The sequence below is a fragment of the Tauraco erythrolophus genome, chromosome 13 (genome assembly GCF_009769465.1).
Source record: "Tauraco erythrolophus isolate bTauEry1 chromosome 13, bTauEry1.pri, whole genome shotgun sequence".
In the NCBI taxonomy this organism is placed as follows: Eukaryota; Metazoa; Chordata; class Aves; order Musophagiformes; family Musophagidae; genus Tauraco; species Tauraco erythrolophus.
The window spans coordinates 20,979,105-21,006,332 of record NC_141477.1 but is presented as its reverse complement, the minus strand read 5'-3'; the positions used below and the strand labels follow the sequence as shown (position 1 = coordinate 21,006,332).

Here is a 27,228-nt window from a genome sequence, read left to right as displayed (position 1 = left end):
ACCATTGCATTAGCCAGTCGTTGGGTATTGTCTGATGCATCTGCAATCAGGCATAGTCTGGGAAAAATGTTCCTTGCCCCAAATATTAACTCAAGTAGCAGAAAATGCCACTCTATGAAGAGAATTCATATGGAAGACCTGCGTTTTCAGGCTCTCTGCACAGATTCCAAAATTGTAATGTGAATGTTTCTATTTTCACTACCTTTCAAGTACTTCATTGTTTCTCCTCTCTAAGCACCTATGCATTGCCTATCCCTTTTTTTACCTCGATTTAATCAATATTTTTGTCATTTTTTAACTGTTAAACAGGAGACAGTACCACTCTGAGACAGACAAGTAGTCTATGGTCTACCAGCATTGTCTCTTTCCTTCACCGAGAGATGCTGCCTCCAGGAGACTGGTGGTGTTGGGAAGAGACAGCTAGAGAGCAGTGATCCTTGGGCTCATTCGTTCCATCCACGTGTTTGACTGATGCTCTGTTAGCCAGTTTTGGAAGAGAAAGACATCAGGTTTGGAAGGTCCATCTGTAATTGTGCTGGATCTCAGGCTGCGGGGCCGTTTTGCTGAAATCTTCCATGTAATCCAGGCAGACATGTATTTGTTTTGATACTGCATGCTGTCATTTCCAAAGCCAGTCAAGAGTGTCTGTTTGTTAGGCTAGGTGAACGATGGCATGAGAAAAATTCAGGACAAATCATTCATTTTATGAGTCTCTCCTGTTTGGTTTTATTGCAGCTTCTTAAGTGCTTGAAGTAATAACAAAATGCTTTCTTGGACTGGGGTTGTACTGGGAGATGGGATCTCACTGAGAAGTTAAGATATCTGAAGCTTTCTTTTCTTTCTACAAAATTGTTGGAAAGGAAAGGGATCCAATTCTGGCATGATGTTTCATAAGGTGACATTTGTTATAACTCATTGCAAATGTTACTCACCATCTACAAAACATTCAATTAAACTGAAGAGCAGTGAAAAATATCCAGTTCCACTTTAGTAGCTGTACTTCTCACCAGAATCCCTCAGGTTTTTTGGAGCAAATGGATTCGCCATGGAAACCTCCACACAGTGGCTGCTGTCCTCTGCCACCAGTCCCACTGGTTGGCGTTCTCTGCTCCTGTGAGCTGGATTGTCACACGAGGACAAAATTTCTCTTCCCATTTGGGCTTATCCTTACTTTCCCAAAGATCTCTTTTGTCCTTGCTTGTTATCAGACCTGTTCTGCATCCTTTTGTGTCTTGTCAGCATTTCAGTGGGAATTGGCTGGACCCCGCAGGGATAACGTTTTCAAAAACAAAATCTGAAAAATGACCTGTGATCCTTAGTCCTTTTGAAAATCAGAGTAGTTGGTTATACCTGTAGTTTATTGAGACCTCAAGCTCCTAAGTCACTCGAGATTGTTCCTTAGTTCTAAAAGCTTTAGTGGCCTAACATTTCTGTAGAAAATAAGCCAATATATTTATGATGGTTTCTATTCAGATCATAGGTCCTTTGCCTCTAACGCCTTTGTGTGTGTGTCTTCTGGTTGAAGCATATGTGCAGAGGGAAATGTAGCAATTTCTCTGGAAGTGTAACAACCAAAAACTTTTCTCCTCCTTGTAGAAAACCAGGATGCTAAGCACATTTGTTGAGATGCCAAACGCGTCGTTACAAGCTCCCTGGCTCCCCAGGAAATTCGCAGATGTAACTTTGCGGTATGCTACAGCCACCCACTGTTTTGCAGTGTCAGCTGGGCTGGAGCTCAGATCCACCCACTCCCGCCACACTGGGCCCATTGCACTGGAGCTGAAGGCAAAACGCAAATTGGCTCCGCTGAAGACGGTTGCCTCATGGCATGCAGTGGGATGGTAATAACAGAACCCATGACGTCTCGCTCCTGGTTCGGCACCTGAACCACGAGATCCTCCTTCTCATTGTCTCTTTACCAAAACCTCCTCTTTCCCCTGGATAGAGCACTAAAATGGAGCAAAACTCTGGCTAATTTGCTGTAGGAAACCATTGAGCTTTGGGCAAGGAGGTGGAATAAGTCATCCAATTAGTTATAGCTGCTGGTGTCCCCTGGTCCTGATTTGGTGTGGTTTGTCGATGCCAAACAGAGGTAGATGAGCATAGATCCTTTTTTTTTCCTTCTATGTGAATACCTGCCCAGCCTATGTTTCCTACAACTTCAGTCACCTGCTAGGCTCTTCGAGCTGTGGGGAGGAACAGTAATTATGAAGTTTGCTACTTGTTCTGGGGCAGGATTTACTTCTCATTTTCCTAGACCCTAAGCAACATCCCTGTCTCTGGAGAGCAAGAGTGGTGGCTTTCTACATCAGCCTGTCTTTAGGTCCTATTTATAAATGTGGAGAGTGAGAAAATACATTTAAAAACATGCAAGCTTTAAAAATAAAACCGTGACCTAGTCAAACAGTAAACATTAGGGAAAAATAAAAACCTATTTTAAGAGATGGTAGCAGAGAAGCAGCAAAAATAATCAAAGTAAATCTTATTACTTTAAGTAGGAGGGTGTAAATTAGCAGCTCCCATCACTGACAGTTCAGAGATGCTGAGGACCTGGCTCAGCAGTGAAAAAGGAGGGAAGTGAAAAAACGTTGAGTGGGAAATAAAGAGGAGAAATCCATCTACTTGCACATGCAATAGATTATCCATAAACAACAAGATCATGCTTCTGACCAGATAAAAGAAATCAATGGCACAGTGTTTAAACCAGATTTTAAAATACCCTGAGTGTCTGTCATTCTGCATTCCTCTTCTGAGCAGCAGTGTAACCTTTATTTTTTCAGGTAGCCTTTTAATGTGAGGTTGCTCAGGGGGTGTTACAGTCACTGTGTTGAGAATAAAACAGCTTAAAAAGGAATCGGAAGCTTTTACCACGATGGACTTTTGGAAGTTTGTCCCTTGTGAGGAGCAGATGGAGGTTGCTCGTCTGTTTTGTCACTTAACACGTGCTGCTTCTTCCCCCATAGGTTGCCCGGTCACTATGAACAATGGCCCAGCTATACTACAAAAAGGTAAACTATTCACCGTACAGAGACCGGATCCCGTTGCAGATCGTGCGAGCGGAGGCAGAGCTCTCAGCGGAAGAGAAGGCCTACCTCAGCGCCGTGGAGAAGGGGGACTATGCCAGCGTGAAACATGCCTTGCAAGAGGCAGAGATCTACTACAACATCAACATTAACTGTATGGATCCTCTTGGTCGCAGTGCCCTTTTAATAGCCATAGAGAATGAAAATCTGGAGATCATGGAGCTGCTCTTGAGCCACAGTGTGTATGTGGGAGATGCTCTGCTGTATGCAATACGGAAAGAGGTGGTGGGAGCTGTGGAGCTGCTGCTGAATTACAGGAAGCCGAGTGGTGAAAAACAGGTTAGTCGAGTGTTGCAGTTCAGTTTCAAGCTATTGTCCTGCGTTAAGAAGTAGTACTGCAGGGAGAGGTGCTGTGCAGGAGTCATAAACAAAGTCTTTAATGTAGGTCCGTTGCCTTAAATGCCCGGAGCAGACGTGGGCAGTCCTGTTTGGATGATAACTTTCCAGACTGAGCAACCACGTTCTGCCTGACTTAAATACTCAGCATTTTCAGTGTCCCTCAGTGTTCTTTTCAGCCGTACGGTGGTTGTGAACGTACTGATTTATAGGTTGATTTATAGACGCGCACTTTGTAAAGGAATTTGAGGCTGACTGAAATTATATTACAATCTATAAATATGAACTATTGCCGTGCTGTTGTACTGCTATTAAGTGGAATTGCTTTTCATAAGTAAATCCTAAAAACACACAAGCTTATAAATAACCGTACGCAAGCAAACAATCTGCTGGGTTTCAGTACTTAGCCATAGTACAGACGTATCATCTCGGTCTCCATCTCCAGAGAGCTGCAGCTCAGAAATGCTGAGGCAGCACATAACGTTACAGCACGAGATAAGCTGCTATATATCTGAGCAGCGAGCAGCTAGGACTTGTAGGAAGGATCCTTAGCTATGAAGCCATCAGTAAGGTACATGAGGATCTTTGTGAACACCCACAAAGTCAGAATCCTGTCACTTCAAGTGTCACATATCACACTGTCCCTAACGTTTCTTTTTTTCCTTTTTTGCTTCTTTTCATTTGCAAGTACTACTGCCAATAACTCGAATAGTTTATATACATTACTGACCACAGACAATTTTTGCATGTTCACTGCCTAGAAAGGAACATTCAAAACTCGGATAATCCTTATATATCAAGCCTTGTTTTGAAGTCTACTTGAACACATCTCTCTGTGTGTGAAAGAAGAAAACAATTAATACCAGTCAATCATGGAAGAAAATGTTTTCAATTTTATGTAGCCAAAGCAAACAATAAATATCAACCCTGGGAACATTCAAGAGTGCTCTGCTTAATACTTAGAAACGGCAGCGTTCTGCATGCTGTAGCAATGTGATTCTAATGTGTGGTTTATGCATTAGAGAGATGAAGAATCTCTTCTATCAGACCTAAAAATTGAAATGTTAATACTAGGCTTTAGTCTGACAAAATGTAAGTAGCAAACTACAGACCATACATGGAGAATGAGACATTTTTTTTCTTGGTCTTCTAGAAAGTTTGACCATCATCTAGGCCAACAGGACAGAAAGTAGAACAGAAGAAAAGCTTTTTTCACTAGCATGAGGAACTGCCAGTAATTGCAGGTTAATGACAAGTTTCTCCTGAAATGTCATGGAAAGCAAGTGATGGGATTCATGTGGGTTTCTCTAAGAGCTCTTGAATACTGAAACTTGCGTCCACTCAAACTCACGGCCTTGCTGGTTTAACTGGACAGAGACAGAGGTCCATGAAATGAGGTTAATTTATTGCAGCTGAAATTCAGCTCCAACGTTTCTGGTTCAGTGACACATTTCATAGTAGATTTGTTTCATTTTTCTTTCTCTCTCTGCCAGTGTGCAGCTATCCTTCTGTAGCTAGGTTTGTATCTGCTGCGAAGTTTTACAACTTGAAGGAGAACATGTGTGTGGGAGAAGAGATGCAGTGCCAGTTTCAGCTTTATTTACAAGGTTTGTTACAAGACCAGATTTCATCAGTACGTTTTAGACTAGTACTGGCTTGATGCAAGATCCTAGGTACAAACTCGGATTAACTTCCCTGGCTGTGGTTCAGGCTCTTCTGTAGATCTCAGGAAGCATTTGGCAGTAGAGGGTAGCAGGACTGGACTTCCATTTCAGCATTTTCACTGATTGTTCATGCAGTGATGGTAATTAACATTTATTTCATGTACAGTGATATAACATTAAATGGAAAGAAGCGCTTAGTTAAGCAAAACTGGGACAAAGTCGATTAGCTTGTCAAATCACAAAGCTAATATAGGAAGGGTTTCTGAACACAAGTTCCTGATGCTAATTCCACAGCAGTATTGATATATGTTCAGTAATTATCTGTGCTGGACCCTTTCTCAGAGAGTCCTTTGGGAATGCCATACCTAATTGCTTTCACAAAAAGCACCTGACAAATCAGATCAGCACAGCTTTGTCCTAATCAGCTACGTATATGTTCCAAAACATATAGAAAACCTGCTTTTTCGGTTGAGTAGTAACAAAAATCCACACTTCATGGAATGGTTTCTGCCTGGCTGAGAAATTTGTAAGATAGTGTCACAACACTTCTTGTATATAAGGTTTAGTATGATCTGTTCATTAATTGTACACAAGGTTCAGTCTGCCTGAACGACCCTGTGTGAAGGCAGCGCCTTGACTCGCGTGTAGCAGCAGCCTGTTTCCAGGTAGGGGCTCTCTGTCTTTGCTGCACTCTGGGCAAAGGTGCAGAAGCAGCATCTTCTGCTTGCTCTCTCTTAAATGTTCCATACATGGTCTTTATTCATCTGAGCCCGGGGTCTGTGAAAACCTGTTAGTTCCCATTTTCCTGCTGTCTGCCTCTCAGAGGTTATTATTTGACTCTGTACCAAAGTCTCATTTCTCCAACTGCCAGGCATGAAGAGCTGTTGCTATTTGCGTCTGTTCACATCAGCTCAGTTAATTGTTGTCTTTGCGTCTCAAAAGCAGCTGAATAGCATCATGCAGCATAATCCATTTTATGAGCACGTATCTTCACTCATTCCCACAACCTTATCATCGTACCACCATCCTGACGGAAAACGTTACAGGTTGCATTACTTCAGCCTCTTGTGGGGTTGCAGTCACTGTATCTGGTTAGCAAAAGATACACTCAAGACAAGGTAGAAAACCATGGCCCCTTATACAGACTTGACCTGCAAACCAGTTTTGCTCCCCAGCCACGGTTTCTAAAAGGTGATGTGTCCTGGGTGCTCCATACCTGTCTCGAGAGCTGCCCAAGGGGAAGAGCTCTGCTTCTCCTCTGTATTATGACCTTTCCAGGGAGCAGAAGTAAAAAAAACCACGTTCAACTATAAGAAGTGACCTTTGTCATGTTCCTTATGTAAAAGAATCAGAGTCTCATTGACGATGTAAGGGACAGGGAGAAACGGATGAAAAGACTGGGCGGCAGAGATGCCCGTGTCCTGTTATTAAGTGAAGGCAGGCAGTCATTACTCTGCAAACCTTTGCTAGACTGCTGTTTAAGCGCCATTTACTGAAAATACCATGACAATGGCAGGGGTAAGTCATAGCCAGTAACTATAACAACACGCTTCTCCGCACTGCAGCCGTGCGTGTAAGGGGTGTCTCGGGAGAGGAAGAAATTACTCTGTTTACATGTGGAGCGTATGGGAGCCGGGAGCATGAACCACCTCTTGCTAGAGGCTGCTGCAAGGCACATGATAGATGAGTGTGCTGAACGGTGCTGTGTTCGAGTAGATGTATTTCCTTTTAGGTTTGTGTCCAGGCAAGGTTCACAGGCTATTTTAAGAACTTAACGTTTCTCCTAAAATCTGTTCTGCCCAGTCCTGACAACTTCCAGCCACGGTTTTGTGTACTGCTCTGAGAGTCTCTTGATAAAGCTGGGGAGAATGCTTCACCAGGTCCAGCCAGAATAACTCCATGGCTAATAAAGTTACAGCTCTTCTGAAAGATACTGTCACTTGTGGGAGATTTTGGATTCAGTGAGACAATCATCATGGTGCAAATGTCTTACTTTTGCCACCACGTGAAGACCATAGACGTGTGCTGGTGTGCTTCACTCCGAGCAAAGAGTAAAGCCCAGGCTTTAAATGACCCATTCTCTTCTTCAGATCAGAGCTAACCTCTCCTCAAATATGCCACACCATGCTCTGAGGTACACTCAGACTTTTTTTTTTTACTGTCAGCGTGCAAGTGTGGTCCAAAGTGCAATGGAAGATGCCTGCGTGCAGAGCACGTGATGCTGCACACCGTGACAGCCCTGCCCACCCATCCTAGTGTGGGTAGGAGCTTTGCTGACCCCAGCGGGACGTGGTCTGGATCTGGCACAGCACGAAGAGCTGAATTGTCAGGGAAATAAAGGAAAATTCAATTATCTACTCAAAATAGATTAAGTAACAAAAGAGCTTTTCTAGTTCTGTGGTTTTTACAAATTCATTTGTTATTTCTAAATGTGACGTAATTTACTCCAATTAATCCTCCCAGCTTTTTTTTTTAAACCATAGCTGGCTTTGGCCAGTCACTTTGTATTGCTGATTGGTCACTTGAATCATAGGATAGTTTGTTTTTCCCCAAATAGATGACAGACATTTGGAAAGCAAGGAGCCTGTTCATGTATATTAAGAGGAACAACAGAACAAACTAATATTCATGGAACCTGGAGGGTATGCAAGTGTTGCTTTTCCTGTGGAGATTAGTAGTCAGTGAGTATGTGTTCTCCAGGAAATCAAAGCGAGCCTTATCTGGTGCTTTGATAGTTACTGGTTGCTTTTCAGGACAGTGAAGAGGCTGATGCGGTACAGGTGTGCTGCAGCCTGCTTGGCATGGCAATCCTACTCAGGTCTTCCACACAATGAGTGTCATGTTTTCCAAATAAGACGACAGACCACTGAATAATCATCAGAAGGAGTGGGGATAGGTTAGAAACAGTAAAAATCAGCACACACACAAGCAGGGTTGACTTTGGCTCAGACTTGTTGAATCAAGTGGCTCATCTCTTTTGGGGTAGGAATGTTGAGCTGCCAGGTTGTCTGTGCACAGGACAGGTCCAATACATACAATGGCAAAACAAGACTTTTTGTACTATTCTATAGGTACACGTCAAAAGCAGAGATCTGGCTGGGGTCCTATGGGATTGGAATTAACAGAGAACTTGAAATTACTTCTCTCATTTTTTTGATTCAGTACTACCACAGGAGCAAGGCAATGTGTATATGAAGCCTGTTGGAACAAATTCTCTTTTCCAATAAAATCTTCTGTCTCCCAACCTATTGGATCTTTTGAGTTTTGGCATTTTTTTCCTAAAAGTCGTATCAGAATTTTTTTTACTATACAAATATCAATATAGTGGGTTATGTTTTCAGCCAGGCTGGAGTCTGTACCTAAACTGCACCAGCAAAGAGCAGGAAATATGTGTCTGAAAATTCACATTTTCCTACATACTTGATTCACTTACAATTTATCATTAGTAATAGTTGTACTTCCAGACAGTTTGAAGCCTGCTGAAATCAGTACAAATTTTCCCTTTGACTCCAGATGAGGTCTTCAGGGGCATCTTCTTAATGGCCTCTTGTGTGAATTTTGTGAAGTGGTCTCGGTTCTCTACTGAACGTGCATCATAGCTCACAGGGTAGCGCTGTCAGTTTGCACAGATCTCGCATCGTTTTTTCGCCTTGCTACAGTGGATGTGTTTGCAGCACAACAGACGCAGTCTGTGCTGACTGCTGAGCCCTCCTCCCGTTCTTTAAGAAGCTGTAATCAGTCATCTGAGCTACTACATGTTCATGGTGTAGCCATAAGCACCTTTACGGGTAGCTGTTTTCTTCACAACAATCAGAGCTGACATCAAATGTTTACATAAGGATGATACTAGCATCTCTCTGGTATCTGCCAAAATTAGCAATTTGCTCATGGCAGATGGCTCCAGATTAAGCTGGTTCACAGATGGGACTACAAATGCAATTCCTCAATAACGAGAATAAAAAGAAAAGAGATCTCAGTATTTATGGCTGTGATTCAGTTTGTTTCGACGGTCCAAAGGCCTTCTGAATCAATGAGATCTCAACAGATACCTATCCGTATGTCTTCCGAAAGAACGAGCTTTACAGAAATAAACCCTGGAAGAATATGGTTGTGAAGAGGAATCTATAAAGAATGAAAGGCAAGTTTTCAGTCTTAGCTGCTAATCCTCAGATACCTGCTGGTGGAAGGTTGCTGCACTTGATAGTATTAGTGAACTTAAAACGTGACCTCAAAAATCCTCTCTCAGCTGATGAGCTGATGAGTGAAAACGTGCCTTAATCTTTGCGTAAATATCATAGATCAACAGCCTAGAGACAATCTTTTGTGAACCGGAAATTATATGTCGCATTAAACCATTTTATTCTTGCCCAAATCCAGTAACTTTCTTGATACAATGTGGTTTAGCTTAATTTTCCTCCTGACAGAGGGTTTTGTCCTGTATGCAGAGTCCAGTGCAAAATTTAGCTCTTACCACCAACAGCCCTTGATTTCCGCAGACTTGCTGTCACTTACTGGCTGTAGAAGCTCATCGCTAGCGTTGTCAGCCCTGTGCTGTCACTGACAGGACTTCTGAAGTCCACGGAAGCAGATCAGTTGTCAGGTATCTTGTGACATAAAAGCTAGATTCTGCAGGCATTAGAAAGAGAAGAGTTGTAGAAGCAGCTGATGTTCCTCATGCCCTGGCTGAGTGGTTACTGTGGATCTGCCTCACCTGCAAGCAAAGTGCACAGAGGTACCCTGTGGCAGGACCAGAGGATCTGGGGTTTGCAGCTGTGAGAAGTGTTACCCTGCCTCCTTCAGCAAAAGGTTTGTGTTTCTTTTAAAGATGGAGAGATTTGTGGACTTCCCAGCTAAAATTGCTGAGCCTTGCAACACTACCTCCTAACCAGTAAGCTGAGGATGGACACGGGGAGATCTGCGTAGCCGTTTGGCAGTGTTAACCATTGCATACCAGCAATATTTGTGTTCTTCCTTGAGTTTAAAAAGTTCAGCTAATTCAGGAAGGTGTTGCTGAAACCTGGGCATATGTATCAAGAAAGTCTATAGGCATGACCTGTTCTCAGTGCGTTCTTGCTATTGAGCACTGAAACAGAGAGGGTGACAGGCTGTACAGATGCTGTGCCCTTTGGTATGACTCAAACGAGCCATTTTCATGTTAATGGGAGAGGTCCAAATTGAAAAAGGAAGGCTGAACCTGGTTAGATACACTCTGAGCAAGAGCAGGTTCTGAAGAATAGAAGCAGTTGAACTGGCCACCAGATCTCAGTGTGAAAATATTTGAAAGGCACAATAAGGAAGGAAGATTGTGTGTGAAAACAGAAAACTAGCTGTTACTGCTCCAAAGCCTAATGGCTCTGCTAGGATCCAAGCTTTTCATTATTTTTATTGATGCAGTAATAATTCACAGCTATAGTTAACTTGCCTTTGACATTGGCGGCTGCCTTCGAAATGAATTCCATCTAATTAAACTAAGCAACAGAGAAATCAAAGACCACTTCAGTTAATGATTACATTTAACTGGGAATTTCTTTCCTCCCTCCCTGCTGCCTTCCTCCCCAAATAATCTTAAATCTGTGAGGAGGAGATGTGAGGTAAAAGGAGGAACCCGGGTGATATATCGAATAAACCTAACAAGTAGCACTGGGGTTAGGGCTCACAGGCTGCAGTGCCAGCGACCAGACATCTGACAGTGGCAAATAAGTCACTGGCTCCTTCTCCTGGGCCAACATAAAGTCTGTTATTAGTTCCAAGGGGAGCCAGTGAGGTCAGGCCAAGAACTTGATCACAGCATGCACAAACATGTCATGCTTGTAATTTAACATACAGACAGGTGCAGAAGTTGGGAATGCACTGTTATAAGAGATGCTTCCCGGGGAATTATCTTTATTAATTTGTGGGAGTAAGCTTAGCACTTGCCTGCGTTCTGCACACTGTATTTTTAGTCAGGAGTGATGGGTGCATGGGATCCAGCTGAGTGGACTGCCTGCAACAAACTATTTGTAGGGGGAAGAATATCCTGTTTGTGTTCTTACACAAGTAAACTTTTGGTCTCTCTATAGATTTTTTGATTAAGGTGCTAAGTTTCAAAAAAACTTATTCCATTACCTCCCTAGCATCCATGAATGTGCCTAGTTTACTCACCACCCTTTACTCATAAGCCCTAATTACAGCATTAGCTGCTCCCTTACATCACACAAAACATGTTTTTGCCTCTGGTTTGTGTGACTTCTGAAACCCAGAAGGGGCTTTTGACATGGCTATCTAAATCCATTGGTACAAATATGCAAGAGAGTCTGCCTGGTGCAATAGTTGCAACACATCTTCCAAGGAAACAAAGCTCTTGGATCTATAAAGAACTGCAGGATGGTCTAGAAGGAGTCCCCTAGTCCTTATCTGGCTGTTGAACAGAGCTGTGCTTGGGTTTGCAAAGTAGGATGGCACTGTTATGGCATGTTTAGCCCTGTGATGGGTAGTCTTCTGGTGGCAACAGCAGTGCATGTGTGCGCATCAAAAGGGCATTAACTGAGAGGAATATTCTCGCTCTTTGTCTCCACATTGTTACAGCCAGGGAATGCTGTAATCCAAGGCCTGTGCTGTCATTGCCTTGGGAGAACACGTTGGAAAACCGCTCAAGCCTGCAAGAGGCTCAGGGTGATATGCATCGTCGGTGCTGAATTCACGGCAGCGCGAGAGGGCTTGTGTGCTCCTCTGAAATACTCTTCAGGCAGACAGATGAGTTCGAGCCAGTCTCTGAAGCATGAGTGGCATAGCACTGGCTAGATGTTCTGAACTACTGAGCATTAGAAATAACAAAGGAAGTCACTGCCTGAGTGGTAATAAAGGAAGATCACGACCACGCAGATTTTATTCTCGTGTGAGACCCTGCCACCTGTCTAGATTGTCATTTCTCTGCTATCACAAATTGAGGTCTTTTCAGAAGCCATAGTGTCTTCTTGGTTAGTATAACACCACCAAAAGCACAGCTTAATAGTCAAAATGGGGAGAAACGCAGCCTCCTGCTTTGTGAGCATCAAGAAGTGTTTTGTGCATCATACAGCACTGGGCTGGCTGCTGCTTCTTTTTTTTTTTCTTCCAAGGAATGTGATTGAATAGGAACACAACCTCACTCTCCCAAGCAAAAGGCCCTCCCTTTTCAAGCCCTGTTAGCAACATATTACCTCACCTAAACTTAATGAAACATCTCTCATCCGCACACAGTAATAAATTACAGGAAATAGGGACATTCTATGTACAAAGATGACATAAAAGGCTATAGATAGCATGGTTATTAGCCTATATTGGTACATCGTGTCCTTGTTACCACTAAGATTAGAAAATACAGAGACCAGATAAAATGAATTAAAAAACTGGATAACTCTTCCCTCCCAGAATAAATCTTGGAAAATATTAGAAAAAGAGTAGCCATAATAAAACAAAGATTGCCTTGAAGACAGAGCCTGCAAATTTCCAGCTAACCATGGACCGTATTTCAGCATGTTTGAGGTCAGGGGAAAGCTTATCCGTAAAATGAAAAAATATCTAAGGTACTGTGACGTTCAAGGCCTTTGGTGTAGTTCAGAAATTTACAGGACTGGATTAAGAAAGCTCTTTAACAAAATTCATTTTCAAACTTAAAAACAACATCAAAAATTGTTAGGGTTTAGTCTTTATTTTTTCCCAAAACAGCTGCTCCTATCACAGAATAATTCTTAAAACGATAATGAAGAAATGTGAAAAAAAACAATCAAACAGCATTTTATGTTTCCACATGGGGAGAAAACCCAACTTCAGGCACACATGAACTACTCTGCCTAGCTGAGCTTCAGGAGACAATTCAATTTACTCTCGTGTCAGCAATACTAGACTTCCACCCAAGTTGGTATCAGAGGATCTCAGGAGATGGACCTAGCAAGCAGCCAGGGAATCTCTGCATTTTGGCAAGGCTTTAGTAGACCCATAACATGCTGCGAGCCAGGTTCTGATGTCCCTTTATGCCACCTTCTCCAGCTGCTTCCTTAAAGCCTGGATTTGTAACAGTCCCAAACTTCTGTCTCTTGTTCATTTTAACTGGACAGTTTAACTGTAGACCCAGGCTACGTAAGCATATGATAAAACCAAGATTAATTTGATAGTTGGTCATATCATAGAGATAACGTGACATAGCATGTAAGTTGTGGCTACAGTGAACTTCTCAACCCTTCTTACACAGATGAGAAGTCATAACCAGGAGAGGGTGCAATTGCTCATGGCACAACACTGGTCTTACTGCTCTAAACTAGGGTAGGCACTCGCTAGCCCCTCTTCCTGCTGAATTCAGTCGTTCTTAGCTGGAGCAAGACACAGGAATAGAGGGTAAAGCAGACCTCAAGACTGCACTTCATTTACATACAAGAGGTTCAAACACAAGCGAACTCATTAACAGCATCCCTCTGCCACTTGGAGAATGAACTCCACACTGCCTGCACCCTTCATTTCATCAAGTGCCTTATCTTATTTGCTCCACCTGCATCCTAAAGGGAGAGTGGCTTAGAAGAGAGAGTGCTCTGTCTGCAATAAGTTGCCATAGGCCATTTAAATGCGTATTTGCAAAATCCTTTCCTTCTGGAGGCTTCCCTCTGGATTCCTTTTTTAATTCCCAACAAAAGAGAAGTAGTTATGTGGCATCAACCACAAATGGTGACATCTTTTGACAACCTTTTTGGCTGTGCTGCATTTCCTAAACACATGGCTGAACACAACAAGCTCTGATGCAGTTCTGCCACTGTCAAATGCACTAGGTTTCAGTTTAGCTCTGAAAACTAATCCCTTGGGTCTGTCTCCATTTTTAAACACATGCATAAGAAGCCAAATTAAAACTTGAAGAATCTAGAGCACATATGTCTGGATTAACGTATTTTGCTTTTGTTTATTGGTTGCAGGGGAAGAAGTTTGATTATACAAGTATCACAAATCTAATTTTTCACATTATTTCAGTAGTAATGCATTATATCATGCTATCTTTTAGTCAAAGATACCCATTTCAGTGTTAACATGTACCATCTAGTAACCTTGTATCAGCATTTGGCTTGCTAGGAGGCACTAAAAGGTACTAATTTTCTCTATTTTGCAGTTAAAAGTCTGAGGGACCTTACAGGCATGTAAGTCACTGCAGATTTTAGACCAGAAGCAGACTATTCTTCATCTGGATATTCCCAGACATCTGTATTGATCACTGGAATACTTGAATAACAGTAGCAGAGCTTGCCCAAAAGTACATCTACAACCCTGTGTGCTTTATGCCAGAGTTACGAACTTGTTCATAACCAGTACAAAAGCCCTGAAAGTACATTACTTTTTTTTGTTATCAGTTTGTGTTGTTCATGATATTTCATTAACTAAATTACATCATTTCATTCAGTGAATTGCTCTTCAGAGAAAAAACAGCCTCCCTATTAACACAGATACTGTCATCGCTCTGATACAAGATGCCTCTCAAGACATCTCCGATTAAGATACTCAGTTATTGAAAGCAGCACCACTGCATCACCTAAAATGAATGCTTAAATTTATAGAAGCATGTAACATTTTTCCAGAGTCCCACATAAGGAAACAAAAGGCCATAGGGTTCTGTCAATGAAAGAATTTGTTTATGGGTTCAGGCAAGGAGGAGGATTCAATTGGTCCTGCCAGTCACAATATGCATTTTTTTTTTTCAGGACCCTTTGGCTGGTGCCATGGCTGATTGGCAGTCTAGCAACACTGACTCTGTCTCTCATTCTCTATTTATAGAGCTGCAGCTAGAAGTACCACAGGACTGCAATTCTGAACAAAATCACAGTCACTGCTAAAGCTCCTTTGACCGCTGAGCCTTGCACTAAATTGATGTAGTACAAAAATCTTCCTTTCAGGATGACAGAAATTGGCTGTGCCTGTTACCGTGCTTGTGGATGGCATAGGCACTTCCCCCATAGGGCTGCACGCAGAAAAACAAACTAGAAACAGGAAATCCTTGCTCAATAAGTTACCCAAGCTTCCATTTCTGTGTTTCATCTGAAGTTTTCCAGTGAGGTTTAGTAAAATATTGTTCTGGCAATTGGAAAATCTTTTATAACATATAGTGGTATCAAAAAGTTACGCAAGCTGAAAATAATGCAGACTAATATATTTATAGTTTGTCATGGTTATACTTACGATTTGTTACACTGGTCCAGGTGAAGAGCTAGTTTATGGAATGGAGATGGCTTGAAAATGTGACAATTCCACCTGTAACAGGCAAAAGGATAATTAGTTATTTTCAAACAAAAGTGGCAGCATTCTCAATGCCAGGCAGGATGCATATTTAGACAGTCTCTGACCCAAGAAGCTTACAATTAGAGATTGATGGAACTGAGAAAGTAAAGGATTTTGTAGTTAGGTTTTGCTTTACTTTCCAGATACTCGGTTTGCAGTTCAGGTCTGAAGCACAGAAGGGTTATCTGGAGAGAACACAGCTGAGAGCACCAGTAAAGGCAAACACCGAGACCTGAACACGAAGGGAGACTGGTGGCTGGTAGGGTGACCTGACCCTAATCAGGAGGACTGTCAGTGTAGAGGTGCAGAAAATCATAAGATGCAGAAAAAGAAACAGAAAAGCATCCCCAAATAGCACAAATAGTCATTAGACAGAACCAGGCTCTTTCAACATTTTGCACTTGACTGGCAAGTTCCTTTGCTGCAAAACAGCTTTTTTTTTCTCCACCTAGATGTCCTTTTTTATATGCACAGATAGATGACAGATGCTGTAGAAACAGTATAGCTTGCTTTGAAATCATCTAGTGTTTAAACCTGGGTATTAGCTTCCCTGGTCTGTGAAAGGTGCATTGTATCAGTCTTTCAGTTTGGTTGAGGAGCATGCTTTTGAGGTGGATCTCCATCATCTCCCCATTTACTGTGCTCTGGTTCCATTGCTGAGCAGTTTCACAGCACTTGAGCTGGATTGCTTTTACACAACACTGAAGCCGAAGATGTGCTCCAAGGGCACTCAGATACCAGACTAGAGTAAGTCCAAAGTAAAACTCCTAGAAGACCTACAACGAGGCCATCGGGTCTTCAGTGCCAGGTTTTGATTGCTCTGTAGTTCTCCTTCCCTTGCACTGTGCTGGTTGATAGCATCAGCAGAGATTCCTACTCTTCCTATCCAGAGCTGCTTTCCAGCAGTGCACTTTTTACCAGAAAACTTGTTTTTCCATTCAGAGGAAAGCTTAGCTATACTGAGCAGTGCTGTGCTTTTATGTGCACTAATCCTCCATGTTCTTCTCGAATGAATTAAGCTTGTTTCTCCCCCACCACCACCTTTTAAAAATACAGGAGATTTCTCACTCGCTGCAGTATCCTTCCAAGAAGCAGCAGTACAGTGGTAAGCAGCCTGCCTTTATGAGAATTAAGCCTGGAAAGACAGTAACGAGCATTCCGTCACTTGTTGTTAATGACAGCATTAATTTCTTAACCGAACATTACCAGGATGAAACACAGACAAGGCACTCACTCCTGCCCACGTAGTGACAATAAGGTTCTGAAGGACTCGGCTTAACAGCTTGTGTCAGGTGATGAGGTTAATGGAAAAGAATTTGTTATTCAGGTCACTTAATGAAAGTAACCTTGGAAGAGCTTAGCAGAGCCCTTGGGGTAGAATAATTTATTCTTTTTCTGCTTCCATCACTGTAAGTTAACCCAAGACAGAGAAGAAGCTGATCTAAACGTGAACTTAACCTGTCAGAGTAGTGCAGGAGGAACATCAGCAATTACGATGCATTAGTGTAATCTCTGCTGCCCCTCCTGTGCCAATACATAGAGCCCAGCCTTCGGAGCAAAGGCTTGCTTTGCATAGCCCCATCTTTAAAACAAGGCATTTAGCTAAGATGCAAGTTACCAAAACACTGTGCAAGAAGACAACAACAATATTCACAACAAGACATCCAAAGACCACGCATTGGCTAAAAATTGTTATCAGCCAGGCACAGAAAAGAGAGGCCACAGCAGCCATCATTCACACCAGTCCTGTTCTCTGGTGTTTTGCTGCTCAGCTATAATCAGAAATAAGCTTCAGCTCCTGTGATTTGAGGCCTTCCACTGATCTGTTCCCAGACCCCAGGGAGCCTCTATGTCTCTGCACCACCATTTCCCTTCTTATCCCTTAATTAAAAGTGCTGCAAGCTGCCCAGGAAAACATGCCTTCCACACAGCAGCTGCCAGAGACCTGACAAAGCAGAGCTGCATTTTTGGGGTGGGGGCTTGTGATACCAGCCAGAATAAGGGATGGGAGATCTCTTGATAGATATCAAGAGATATCTATCTGATTTTATCCCAAACCTTGGCACAACCATTTTGAGAGCCCTAGATCCAGATTTAGAAAAATCTTAGGAGTAGACAGAAGCAGACAAGATTAGCACCATCCCCACCTGTACCATTACTACCTTGTCTGCAAGTGCCCATTTCATGTTTTCAGCAACATGAATAGCTCATCTGCATAAAGCTGAAAATCCTTTTCACAGCCCTGGGTACAATAACTTCCATATAGAAAAACAAGATTAAACTTGACAGTAATAGGAGTGATAGAGGGGGAAAGCGTTCTTCCTTTGAGGCAGAGCATACAGCAGCCAATGACTGACTGAAAAAGGAGAAGAAGAAGGATAAATGCAGTTATTCAAGTATCAGGGCTTTAAAAAAAATGCTTCTGAGAGAGAGAAAAAAGAAAAACACGTACCTTTCTCTTGACATTTAACAAACCACCTAAACAAAGGAAAAGAAAGTAAGTCAAAGACCTTACAAAGAGAGCTGCTTTCAGCAGTTTATCACTATATACCTTAAAATACATTTATCCAACCTTGCTAAGAGACACCAAGCCCTCCATGACCCACGGCAAATCCTCACTACCATTCTTTCTCCTTCCCCATGAGCCATATTTATAGGCTCCCTCCTGGCTGCCTCTGTGGGGACCAGCCTTGTTAGCAAAGCCTCTTTACACCTGTGTGTCTGCAGGCTGCCAGAGATTTAACTCCTCCCATGCTGCGCCCAGGGTAGCAGACTTGTATTATTCCCAAAAATACCTCTTGCCACGCAGCGAGCTGCAGGACATGACCCTGCATCTCCGTGCGGCGCCGACCTTTGGGAGAGCGTTGTGTATTGTTGCAGCTGGGTTATGTATGTGTATATATGTATATATATATGGGTTATGCAGAGGTTTATCAATCAACTACAGCCCAGGAGGCTTTAGATCGTTAGTGCTATGGAGGCATTTAACTCCCAGAGAACTCAGATTCAGCGGTTGGAGGTTTCACTGTCTCATAACCCATCTCAGGTATATCATAGAATCACGGAACGGTTTGGGTTGGAAGGGACCTTAAAGATCATCCAGTTCCAACCCCCTGCCATGGGCAGGGACACCCTCCACTACACCAGGTTGCCCAAAGCCCCATCCAACCTGGCCTTGAACACTTCCAGGGATGGGGCATCCACACTTCTCTGGGCAACCCGTTCCAGTACCTCACCACCCTCAATGTAAAGAATTTCTTTCTTATATCCTACAGAAGGATTTCTAACCGGTTACTTCATGCTACTTTATCGCTGCTTTACTTTTGGATTTCTACACTCAGTAATGTTTCCTGTCATTAGGACTCTTTGACAACAGCTTCTCTGAAATTCTCTGACATTTGCAAGGGGAAACAGGCCTACTGCTCACCAAAACCAGCAATCACCCCCCTTGAGCAGCAGGATGCCAACTGCCAGGGCAAGAGTGGTGGGCACACGAAGTACAGTATGCTTGAGTAATGATTAACACACAACAAAGAGAGCTGTCTGTGCTGCAAATGGAAACACACTGCGTGCTTGGGATGTAAGAGCGTTTTGGTCTAATTTTGCACTCTGCATATAGTAATAAGACACAACAGGGTGTGCATTAAGCTCATCTTTTGAGAAGTGCAGCAGTAGCTGAATAATGCACACCCTGGAGTGTCTTATTTGTAGTGGACTATGGCTCATTAATTTTACATTTAAATTTTTTCAAAACCATTAAAAAAAAACCCCAACCAATCTATTCTGAGGGCAGTTATGTAACGTATCCTTCCAGTGAAAAGTATTTTCAAATAAAAACAGTAGGGAAAAGGTGAGGAAGAGCTTTGCTCAACTGCAGACCAGTGTTTGGTTTGGTTTGTGTAGGGCCTGCTACGAGCAGGTTCTTGGCCTGCTATTGCAGATATAGAATGCAAATAGTGTTAGTTATGGAAATCTATTCAGTGTTCACTCTTTGCTAGGCTTTCCTTTCTTTTTGTGTGATTACTCATGCCTTTCGTCTTCCCTTTTTCCTACAAAAGTCAACCTTTTGGTATAAGAACCAATACCCACTTCAGAAGAGGTTCACGTACAAAGCATTCAGATGGGCCTGTGACTGACTTTTACACCAGACTGGGAACTGAAGGGTCAGAAGTTCCTGCTTGGGAGGCAGACAGGCACGATTTGGGGAAAGATGGTTTTGCCAGAATAGCAGGGGGTGTGTGTGCATGGATACAATAAGATTTAAAGAACAGAAGGTGTTACAAAAACTGTTTTGTTATGACATCACTTCAAAAGTATGAAGGGGAAACATCTGAGTTCTGCTGTTCCACATGAAATATGACTATGGTTTATCCCTTTATATAGGTTCCAACCTTGATGATGGACACTCAGTTTTCGGAATTCACTCCAGATATCACCCCAATAATGCTGGCGGCTCACACCAACAACTATGAAATCATCAAACTGCTTGTCCAAAGACGGGTAACAATTCCACGCCCACACCAGATCAGATGCAACTGTGTGGAATGTGTCTCCAGTTCAGAGGTGGACAGCCTGAGGCATTCCAGGTCAAGGCTGAACATCTACAAAGCCTTAGCCAGCCCTTCGTTGATTGCCTTATCAAGTGAGGATCCCATCTTGACGGCCTTCCGACTGGGCTGGGAGCTGAAGGAGCTCAGCAAAGTGGAAAATGAGTTCAAGGCTGAATATGAAGAGCTTTCACAGCAGTGCAAGCGTTTTGCTAAGGACCTTTTGGATCAAGCACGGAGTTCCCGAGAATTGGAGATCATTCTCAATCACAGAGATGATCAAAGCGAAGAGCTGGATCCCCAAAAATGTCATGATTTGGCAAAGCTAAAGGTAGCAATAAAGTATCACCAGAAAGAGGTAAGAGTCATCTAAATGCAAAGGCGTGTGAAGGCTTCATGTATTGGGTGAAGTGATTCCTTTCTCTAGTCTCCATGGGTTTGTTCAGGGTGGCTCGCTGAGAGCCAGCAGGGTTGAGTTTGGATGGAGTGGAGAACAAAGTGCAAACAAGTTGGCCACAAACCAGGAGGTTCAGTGCATCATAGTCACAGTGTGAATCTGATGATAGTTGAGGGCAGCAGGACTGAGACTTGCTGCAGTGGGTTATGGCTTCTATGGCACCAACGCTTTCAAAGATACTTGAATCCCATTTCGTTGTAACCCATCCCCCTGCAGAGAACATCTTTCAGAGATTTCCAGGTTTGTTACCTCTGAAAGCTTTTCCAAGTAGCTGTTTTTATACAGGAACCAAAAGCTAGAAGGGGTTACCTGGCTCATGAAGATCGTGACTGCAGGAAATAATATAATATACGATTCACATCCTTCAGCCACCAGACACTACCTAGCACCTATTCAGCACTATTCATAAGGGGCAGAGAAACGACAGCAGCAAAAGAGAGCAGGAGAGATCAAGAACACTGACACTGTTCCAGTTCTCCATGTTACCAGCAGTTTTGTTAGGTGAAAATGCTCATGTCATGCTAGGAAGTGAATCACATCATGCAAATACTTCTTCACACCTGAGACACCTCAGATTCATTCTTGCTCCTTGATTCATCCATGTTTTAGGAACTGGGAAGTAATTCCCAGAAATTCAAACTCCTGCCCATACCAAAAGAAAGGAAAGACAAACTTCAGCTAAAGGGCAGAGAGCCTTTCAGAAGCCCTGCAAGTCAAAGATTTATAAGTTGATTCAATGAAGGCCACAAACCTGAGGAGAATGCAGACAACACTTTCATTCGTTGGCTCTGGATTTTCCTTTCCAAACTTGGAAAGAATTTAGTAGATGATATATTACTGTTGGCCAGTGATGTTCCGGGTTATCTGAAGGAGGAATTTAGCTTGCTTGGTTGAGGAACTGAACTGCAATGTCTATTACATTCTTCTGTGTCCAGAGAGTGACAGGAGTGGTGGAAAATCCTGCCGCATTGCTCTCTTCACTGCATTCCCCACATTTGACGCTTTGTTTTATGCGTTGACCCAGATGAGGACAGCCTGATACGATACATTCCACCTTCCTTAATGGCTGCTCATGTCATCCGACGTACAAGAGGCAAGAAGCGAAAGATGCAGATTTTCCTTTCTTCCCTTTGGTCTGTCACGCCTCCCGAGTATCAGCCCCTTGATGCAACAAGCTGGAGCCAAAGCCTGAAGCTTTCAGGGATCTAGCATGTGGTCACTTACTGCTCCTCCTGGGCTGCTCCAGTGAAGTGTCAGCACGGTTCAGTGGCTTCATGTCAGGTTGTGTTTCTTCTGCCAGCTGACAGGGTTAGGTAACACCATAAGTGCCTTAGGGACATGAACAAGTCTGGAGAAGGGTAGTACAGTATATCAGGTCAAATGTTCCTTGAAGCTAAGAAGGGCCACAAGCTCTACTGTTTCTTTTTACTGGCCTGATAGCCGCAGCCACCGCAGCCACGTACACCCTTCAGGAGCCAGGACATCACTGGCACTGCATATGTAGACCACTGCTGATTTCCATGACTTGTCATGGTTCAGGCTCACTGTTGACATCCAGGCACAAATCTGTGGCTGCCCTTACCTTGTGTTCACATTGAGAAACTGCAAGTTTGAAGGTGTTTGCTGTGTTTGAAAGGTAGTGCTGAACAGTCCTGAAGCTCTTTTAATTCAAAGTAACAAATTTTAATCTTTACTTGCTTGCTTGACAGTTTTTATCTCGTTTTTTTTAGGCATATTTGACTGAATTCCAAGCATATGGACAAACTCCATGTTTTGTGACATATTCATGACAGTTCCAGCATATAAGGGATAGCAAATATGCTCTGTGTTGCCAGCTAAAGTCAGTGCTGTTTCCAGGTAGAATACTGGTGGGCAGAGACAGAAAGAGTGAGTTTGGGAAACCAGCACAATTGAACCCCCTCATCCTCCCTGGTTATTCACAAATACCTGATGCATCCTGCAGGATGGTGTTTGTATGCAATAAAATATTGCAGTGGTTTTCTTACCATGATAATTAGTCCAATATAAAACACCAAGCAAGATGCAAACATCATTGCCAGCTTCTGAAAGAAATGAGTAGGAACATTTGTCAGGGAGACACTGAGAAATGCCTTTTAATCAAGATAAAAGAGTATCAGACGGAGAGAATTTTTGTAGGGACAGGAAGGAAAATAGAAACAAGTTTGATTTTGTGAAAGACAGTTCTGCAGAGAGAAACAGAAGCTTTTAAAAAGTAGATCATCTTGTTCCACTGAAGCTTTTTATGTCTTAATGTTGAATGGGATTGGATTGGATTGGATTGGATTGGATTGGATTGGATTGGATCGAGAAACTTTTTATATCTTAATGTTGACAAAGCTACAAGTCAGATCTCTGGTAGCCTAAGAAAAAAACCCAAAGTGGACCTTAGTTATCTTCTGAGGCTGTAAATTGTTACCCCAGTTGTTAGTTCTTTATATTCAGCATGAAGAATGCATAATCTCACATGAATTTTAGACTAATTGCTAGACAAATTTCCTGCAGTTTTTTTCTTTTTGAGTGAAATAAACCTCAAAATTTCCCCCCATATATGAAATTGTTCCATTTCAGCTTAATCGTGCAGATATGGTCAAGATTCTTTCTAGAGAAGTTGTTAAGAGGGAATTGGTAAAGAGATCATTCCCTTAGGATGGAGGGGCAGTACTGTGTGTTTGAGTAGGAAGATCTTACTTTTTCTTTGCACCAGCATAAGTGATCTGGGAATTCAAGAGTACTCTTCATCGGACCAATTATTCAGTGTTCTTCTCTCCAAGGCATTTCAGATGAACTCACTGTGCCTTTTCTTTTTGCCCCCATTGCACTCTCATACTGAAGAGTAGGTGCTGGTTTGTTCCAGGTATGGAAAAGTAACAGCATTCAAATTTCTAGTCTAGGTTGACGATCTCCGGCAGTGAACGTACAGGACTGAAAAAAAGTCCTGATAGGAAAAGACAGACATCTATGGGCAGTTCTTGCTCCAAACTGGGCCCTTGGAGGAGAGCTTTTTAAAGCTAGTTAGGCTGCTAAATATGCAGGTAAATAGACAATAAGTTTTTAAACAGAGTATAATGTAGTTAAGTGCCTAAATACTGTTGGAGATTAGACACTTATCTTGCTGAAGCATTTTGAAATTCCAGGGCTGAATTAGCTGCATTTTTTGGCACCTAGCTACTGGAGAGAAATCTGATCCTGTACATTAAGTTTTAGCAAACAATTAGCAATCAGCCTTACCACGGACACAAATCCCTGTTCTCTGCACTGAATCCAGTAAACGTACTCATGGTATACACAACTTCATCTTTTGATCTGGCCTGCGTGCCTCGGTCTTCACAGTGAGCAACCTGGACGAGGGCTGGATTAGCGAGGGAACCACCTCAGTTCAGTCCTACCTCCAGAGGAACAGCAGCCTCATCACAAAGGCTCCAGCTCAGTCTGTGTCCCCAGGTAAATCCCACTGTCACTGCATTTCTGCCTCTTGACACAGGTATGGGTTTCGTCTTTACAAAGGTAGAAGAATCTCCCATTTTTTTTTTTTTCTACAAAAAAGCCTGGGAGGTACAAGTGTTGATTTCTCCCAAATGTTACATGTGTTAAGTATTTTATAAACTGACTAATGTGTCGCTCATGAGGAAGAAGACTTTTTTCCTTTGGAGGAGGGCCAAAGCAATGGAGAAGAAATTTCTTGCTTTTCGTGTTTGTTTTTAATAAGCCCATATATCCTAGAAGGTAAATTACTGTTTACAGAGAAGAAAAAATTTCAATTATACAGGAAAGATTAAAATGTGCCCTAAGGGAGCTTTGTAGTATATTTTATGGTAGTAAATGTTAAAACTATGCTGTGCCATGCTCACAAGCTCCCTCTCCATCTCATCTTTAAGTGTAGAATGGTTGTGTCCTCAGTTTCAAATTACAAAAAGGCCTTGATCATTTCTTTAGAAGACAAGAAGGATTTAATAGTTGTAATTGCTGTTTGCATGGCAGTCACAAAATATTAGAAAAAAATGAGGACAGCTCTAGTACTCTGCAAAACATGATGAGTTGGATTCAGCACAGGCATGTTGGCTTTCTCCAAGTCCACTTTAGAAATAAATTTTTTGTAGGATCACAGGAATTCAGGGTCTAAGAGACAAGTAGGCTTTTCATAAATACTCTGTAGTATAGCACATTTGTCTTCTTATTATTACTTTTCAAATTCTTTTATTCATGACTAATTTTGGAAGGAGAAAGCTGCTGAAGACTTAATACAAAAAGGCACAGCTCAGCTGTTGAGGATCAGTCTTCACTGTGCTGTTCTGGCACCAAATTAGCTCTGCATTTGTTAATTTGTTTGCATTTCTAAGAAAAGATGGGGAAAAGTCATCTCTTAGGATCTTGCCAGTCACGTAAAGCACACTTGTATGTACAGTGTACCATCGCTGTATTAGAGAATCAGAGCTTAGGCTGAGTGCAAATATAATTTTTATGTCCTTTAAGGTTTTTTTATGTTGCCAAAATAATGTAAAGCAACCACAATGTAGCAGTGAATCGGGTCTAAAAGGGCAGATTTCCCCTTGCATGTAACATTCTGCTAAGCCATAAGAATAGCAATATAGACTCAGCCTGTTGCTGCTGTCCTGCTCTCCATCACAGGTCGTTCACATCTTCAGAATGAAGTGAAACATCACAGTAGTGGGTTTTTAGTGCTTTGCATTTTTCTGGTACTGGTCGTTGCAGATGGCTGTGCAGGTTTGGTTTGTATGTCTGTAAGAAACACGCACAATGCAAGGCACTCCGAAAAAAAATGCATTTTACCTATGATTATATTGCTTAGCACTTCCACTGAATTAGATCAAAGGACTACATGAAATTCCTTCTCAGAAATCTAAGTCTCTCTTACTCACTGTACTCTGAATCAATGACAGAAAAGGAGAGAAGTAGAATGTTTGCTTTTCTAATTTAAAACCAGTGCTCTTTGCTGTTCTCTCTTCAGGATGAAACTTCAAAAATTTTAGTTCTTTTTTTCTAAGACATTTACATAGACAAGTACCTCCTGAGATACAGTACTGGAGCGAATGAATAATCATTCCTGCCACGCCACGTATTTTTCAGCTGTGTCTTGACTCTTGTCAACTGCGTGGCTGCAGTTAGAAGCACAGCATCATTCTCCAGGGAGCATCCATAAACCTGGCAAATTTCTAAGGGCACTTCAGTTAGTGTACAAAAAGAGCTTTTAAAAATATCAGAGATGCCTGAAAAATGAAGTGCGAGGTCTGTGAAAATCAAAGCTCATCTCCTGCACCTTGTTCACCTGTTTTGAAAGCCACTCAGGTGGTATCTTGATGGACAGCCAGCGATCTTTGCTTGCAGGCAGTGCTAAGTTATTCTGCTCTGGTTTTGTCTGTTTTCTTGCCACACTGCCTGGAGGTACAATGATACAGGGCTGAATATTTGTATTATGCTCTTTAAAGGCACAATAAAAAGCTAGTTTTTTGGTGAGGCTGCACAGCTCAGAAGATTAATAAACATGCTTTTACTTTCAGGTTTCTAGAATGAAATCATACCATGTCATGAAAATATTTTTATTGGGACTAGATGAGGGAAGCAGAGCTGCTCCTTGTGGAAGCTTTTTTGCTTTCTAGTGACCTGAAACATCCGTATCCCCTAGGGTATTAGATGGTGAGGATGGTGTGGTTACGCTACCTCCAGATCTGTCCTACACCACAAACCTGAATGTAAGTTTAGGGATTTCAAAAGCACTCAATGTCCAAATGTCACCTTTCCTTTTCCAACAGCATTCATTCATTTATTATTGCATGCAGCAAAGTTACCATCTGATATGTGACCAGTGGCCTATGCTAAATGAAGCTGGTTTTTCTCAGACTCAATCCCAGCAGGCAGATGACCACATTACAAAATCTTCCATGCATGTGGTGCTAGCTGAGCTGTTACCAACAGTCCCAGCAGCAGGACTTTGGGGTGGCAGGTGGGGAGACTTATCTGCATTTTCACCCTTAGGACAGCCTTTCCTGGTGGGAATTTCGGTGGGGTAGGAGGGCGAGTGGTGCAAATTAGCATGGAAATTCAACTTGTACAGCTGCGTTGTGTTACAAAAATGAGGACAAGTGGCATTTAAGTGTAACTTCTCTCCAAACTTGGAAGAAGAAATATTCAGAGAATTGATGGTCCATCAGTTTGACAAAGTGGACTTGAATATTTATTTGAGGAAACAGTATTATTTGGTATATTATTCACGTAACACCAAAATGTTCTAACTTGATGAAGGTTAGCCACATATTGCAGCTGTCACAGAACAGAACTGCAGCAGACTATCTTTTGACAGCAAAATCATCTCTGACTAATCTTGCCATGCACAAATTTGAAAAAACAACATAAGACCAGTATGTCAGTCAAGGACAAGGACTCTGCTTGTGTTAGTGTAATGCCTGGATCATTCTTTAAGTCATTTTTGGTGCCTTGTGCCTCTGACTTAAATGATCTCTTGGACAAAGACAGGAAATATGTTGAAAGCTAAAGGGATTGTCACTGTTTTAAGAACATTCACGAGTGATTTAGTGAGTTTGTCAGTTCCCTTAAGTTCATGTATCACATCAGTCTTCTTGCCAGCAAGAGAAGAGGCTTGGGAAATCAAAGGTAAAGTACAGGACATGATTGATTGGCTTTCTATAGACAACAGAAACTGGAAAGGAGAAGTGACGCCTTGTATATTGTATAAGCCAAGTGTTCAGTCTCACTGTGTCTGAAGCTATAGAGTGCCTTTCAGAGTCGGCTTTACATCAGGAGTGAAGAATATTTCATGTTATTTCATACTTCACTTCGAATGATACCCTGAAATAATAAAACTCTGTGGAAAAAAA

General features: G+C 42.2%; 1 protein-coding gene across 1 annotated transcript in view; it reads left to right on the top strand.

Moving 5' to 3' along the window:
- The first annotated feature begins 2,984 nt into the window (after positions 1-2,984).
- The window catches only part of TRPC5 (transient receptor potential cation channel subfamily C member 5), a 64,987-nt gene continuing 40,743 nt past the window's right edge, over positions 2,985-27,228 (top strand). Inside the window, exons 1-2 of the mRNA XM_009977884.1 lie at positions 2,985-3,362; positions 19,736-20,257. Of these exons, the coding sequence (XP_009976186.1) occupies positions 2,985-3,362; positions 19,736-20,257 (900 nt within the window). The remainder of the gene's footprint in view (positions 3,363-19,735; positions 20,258-27,228) is intronic.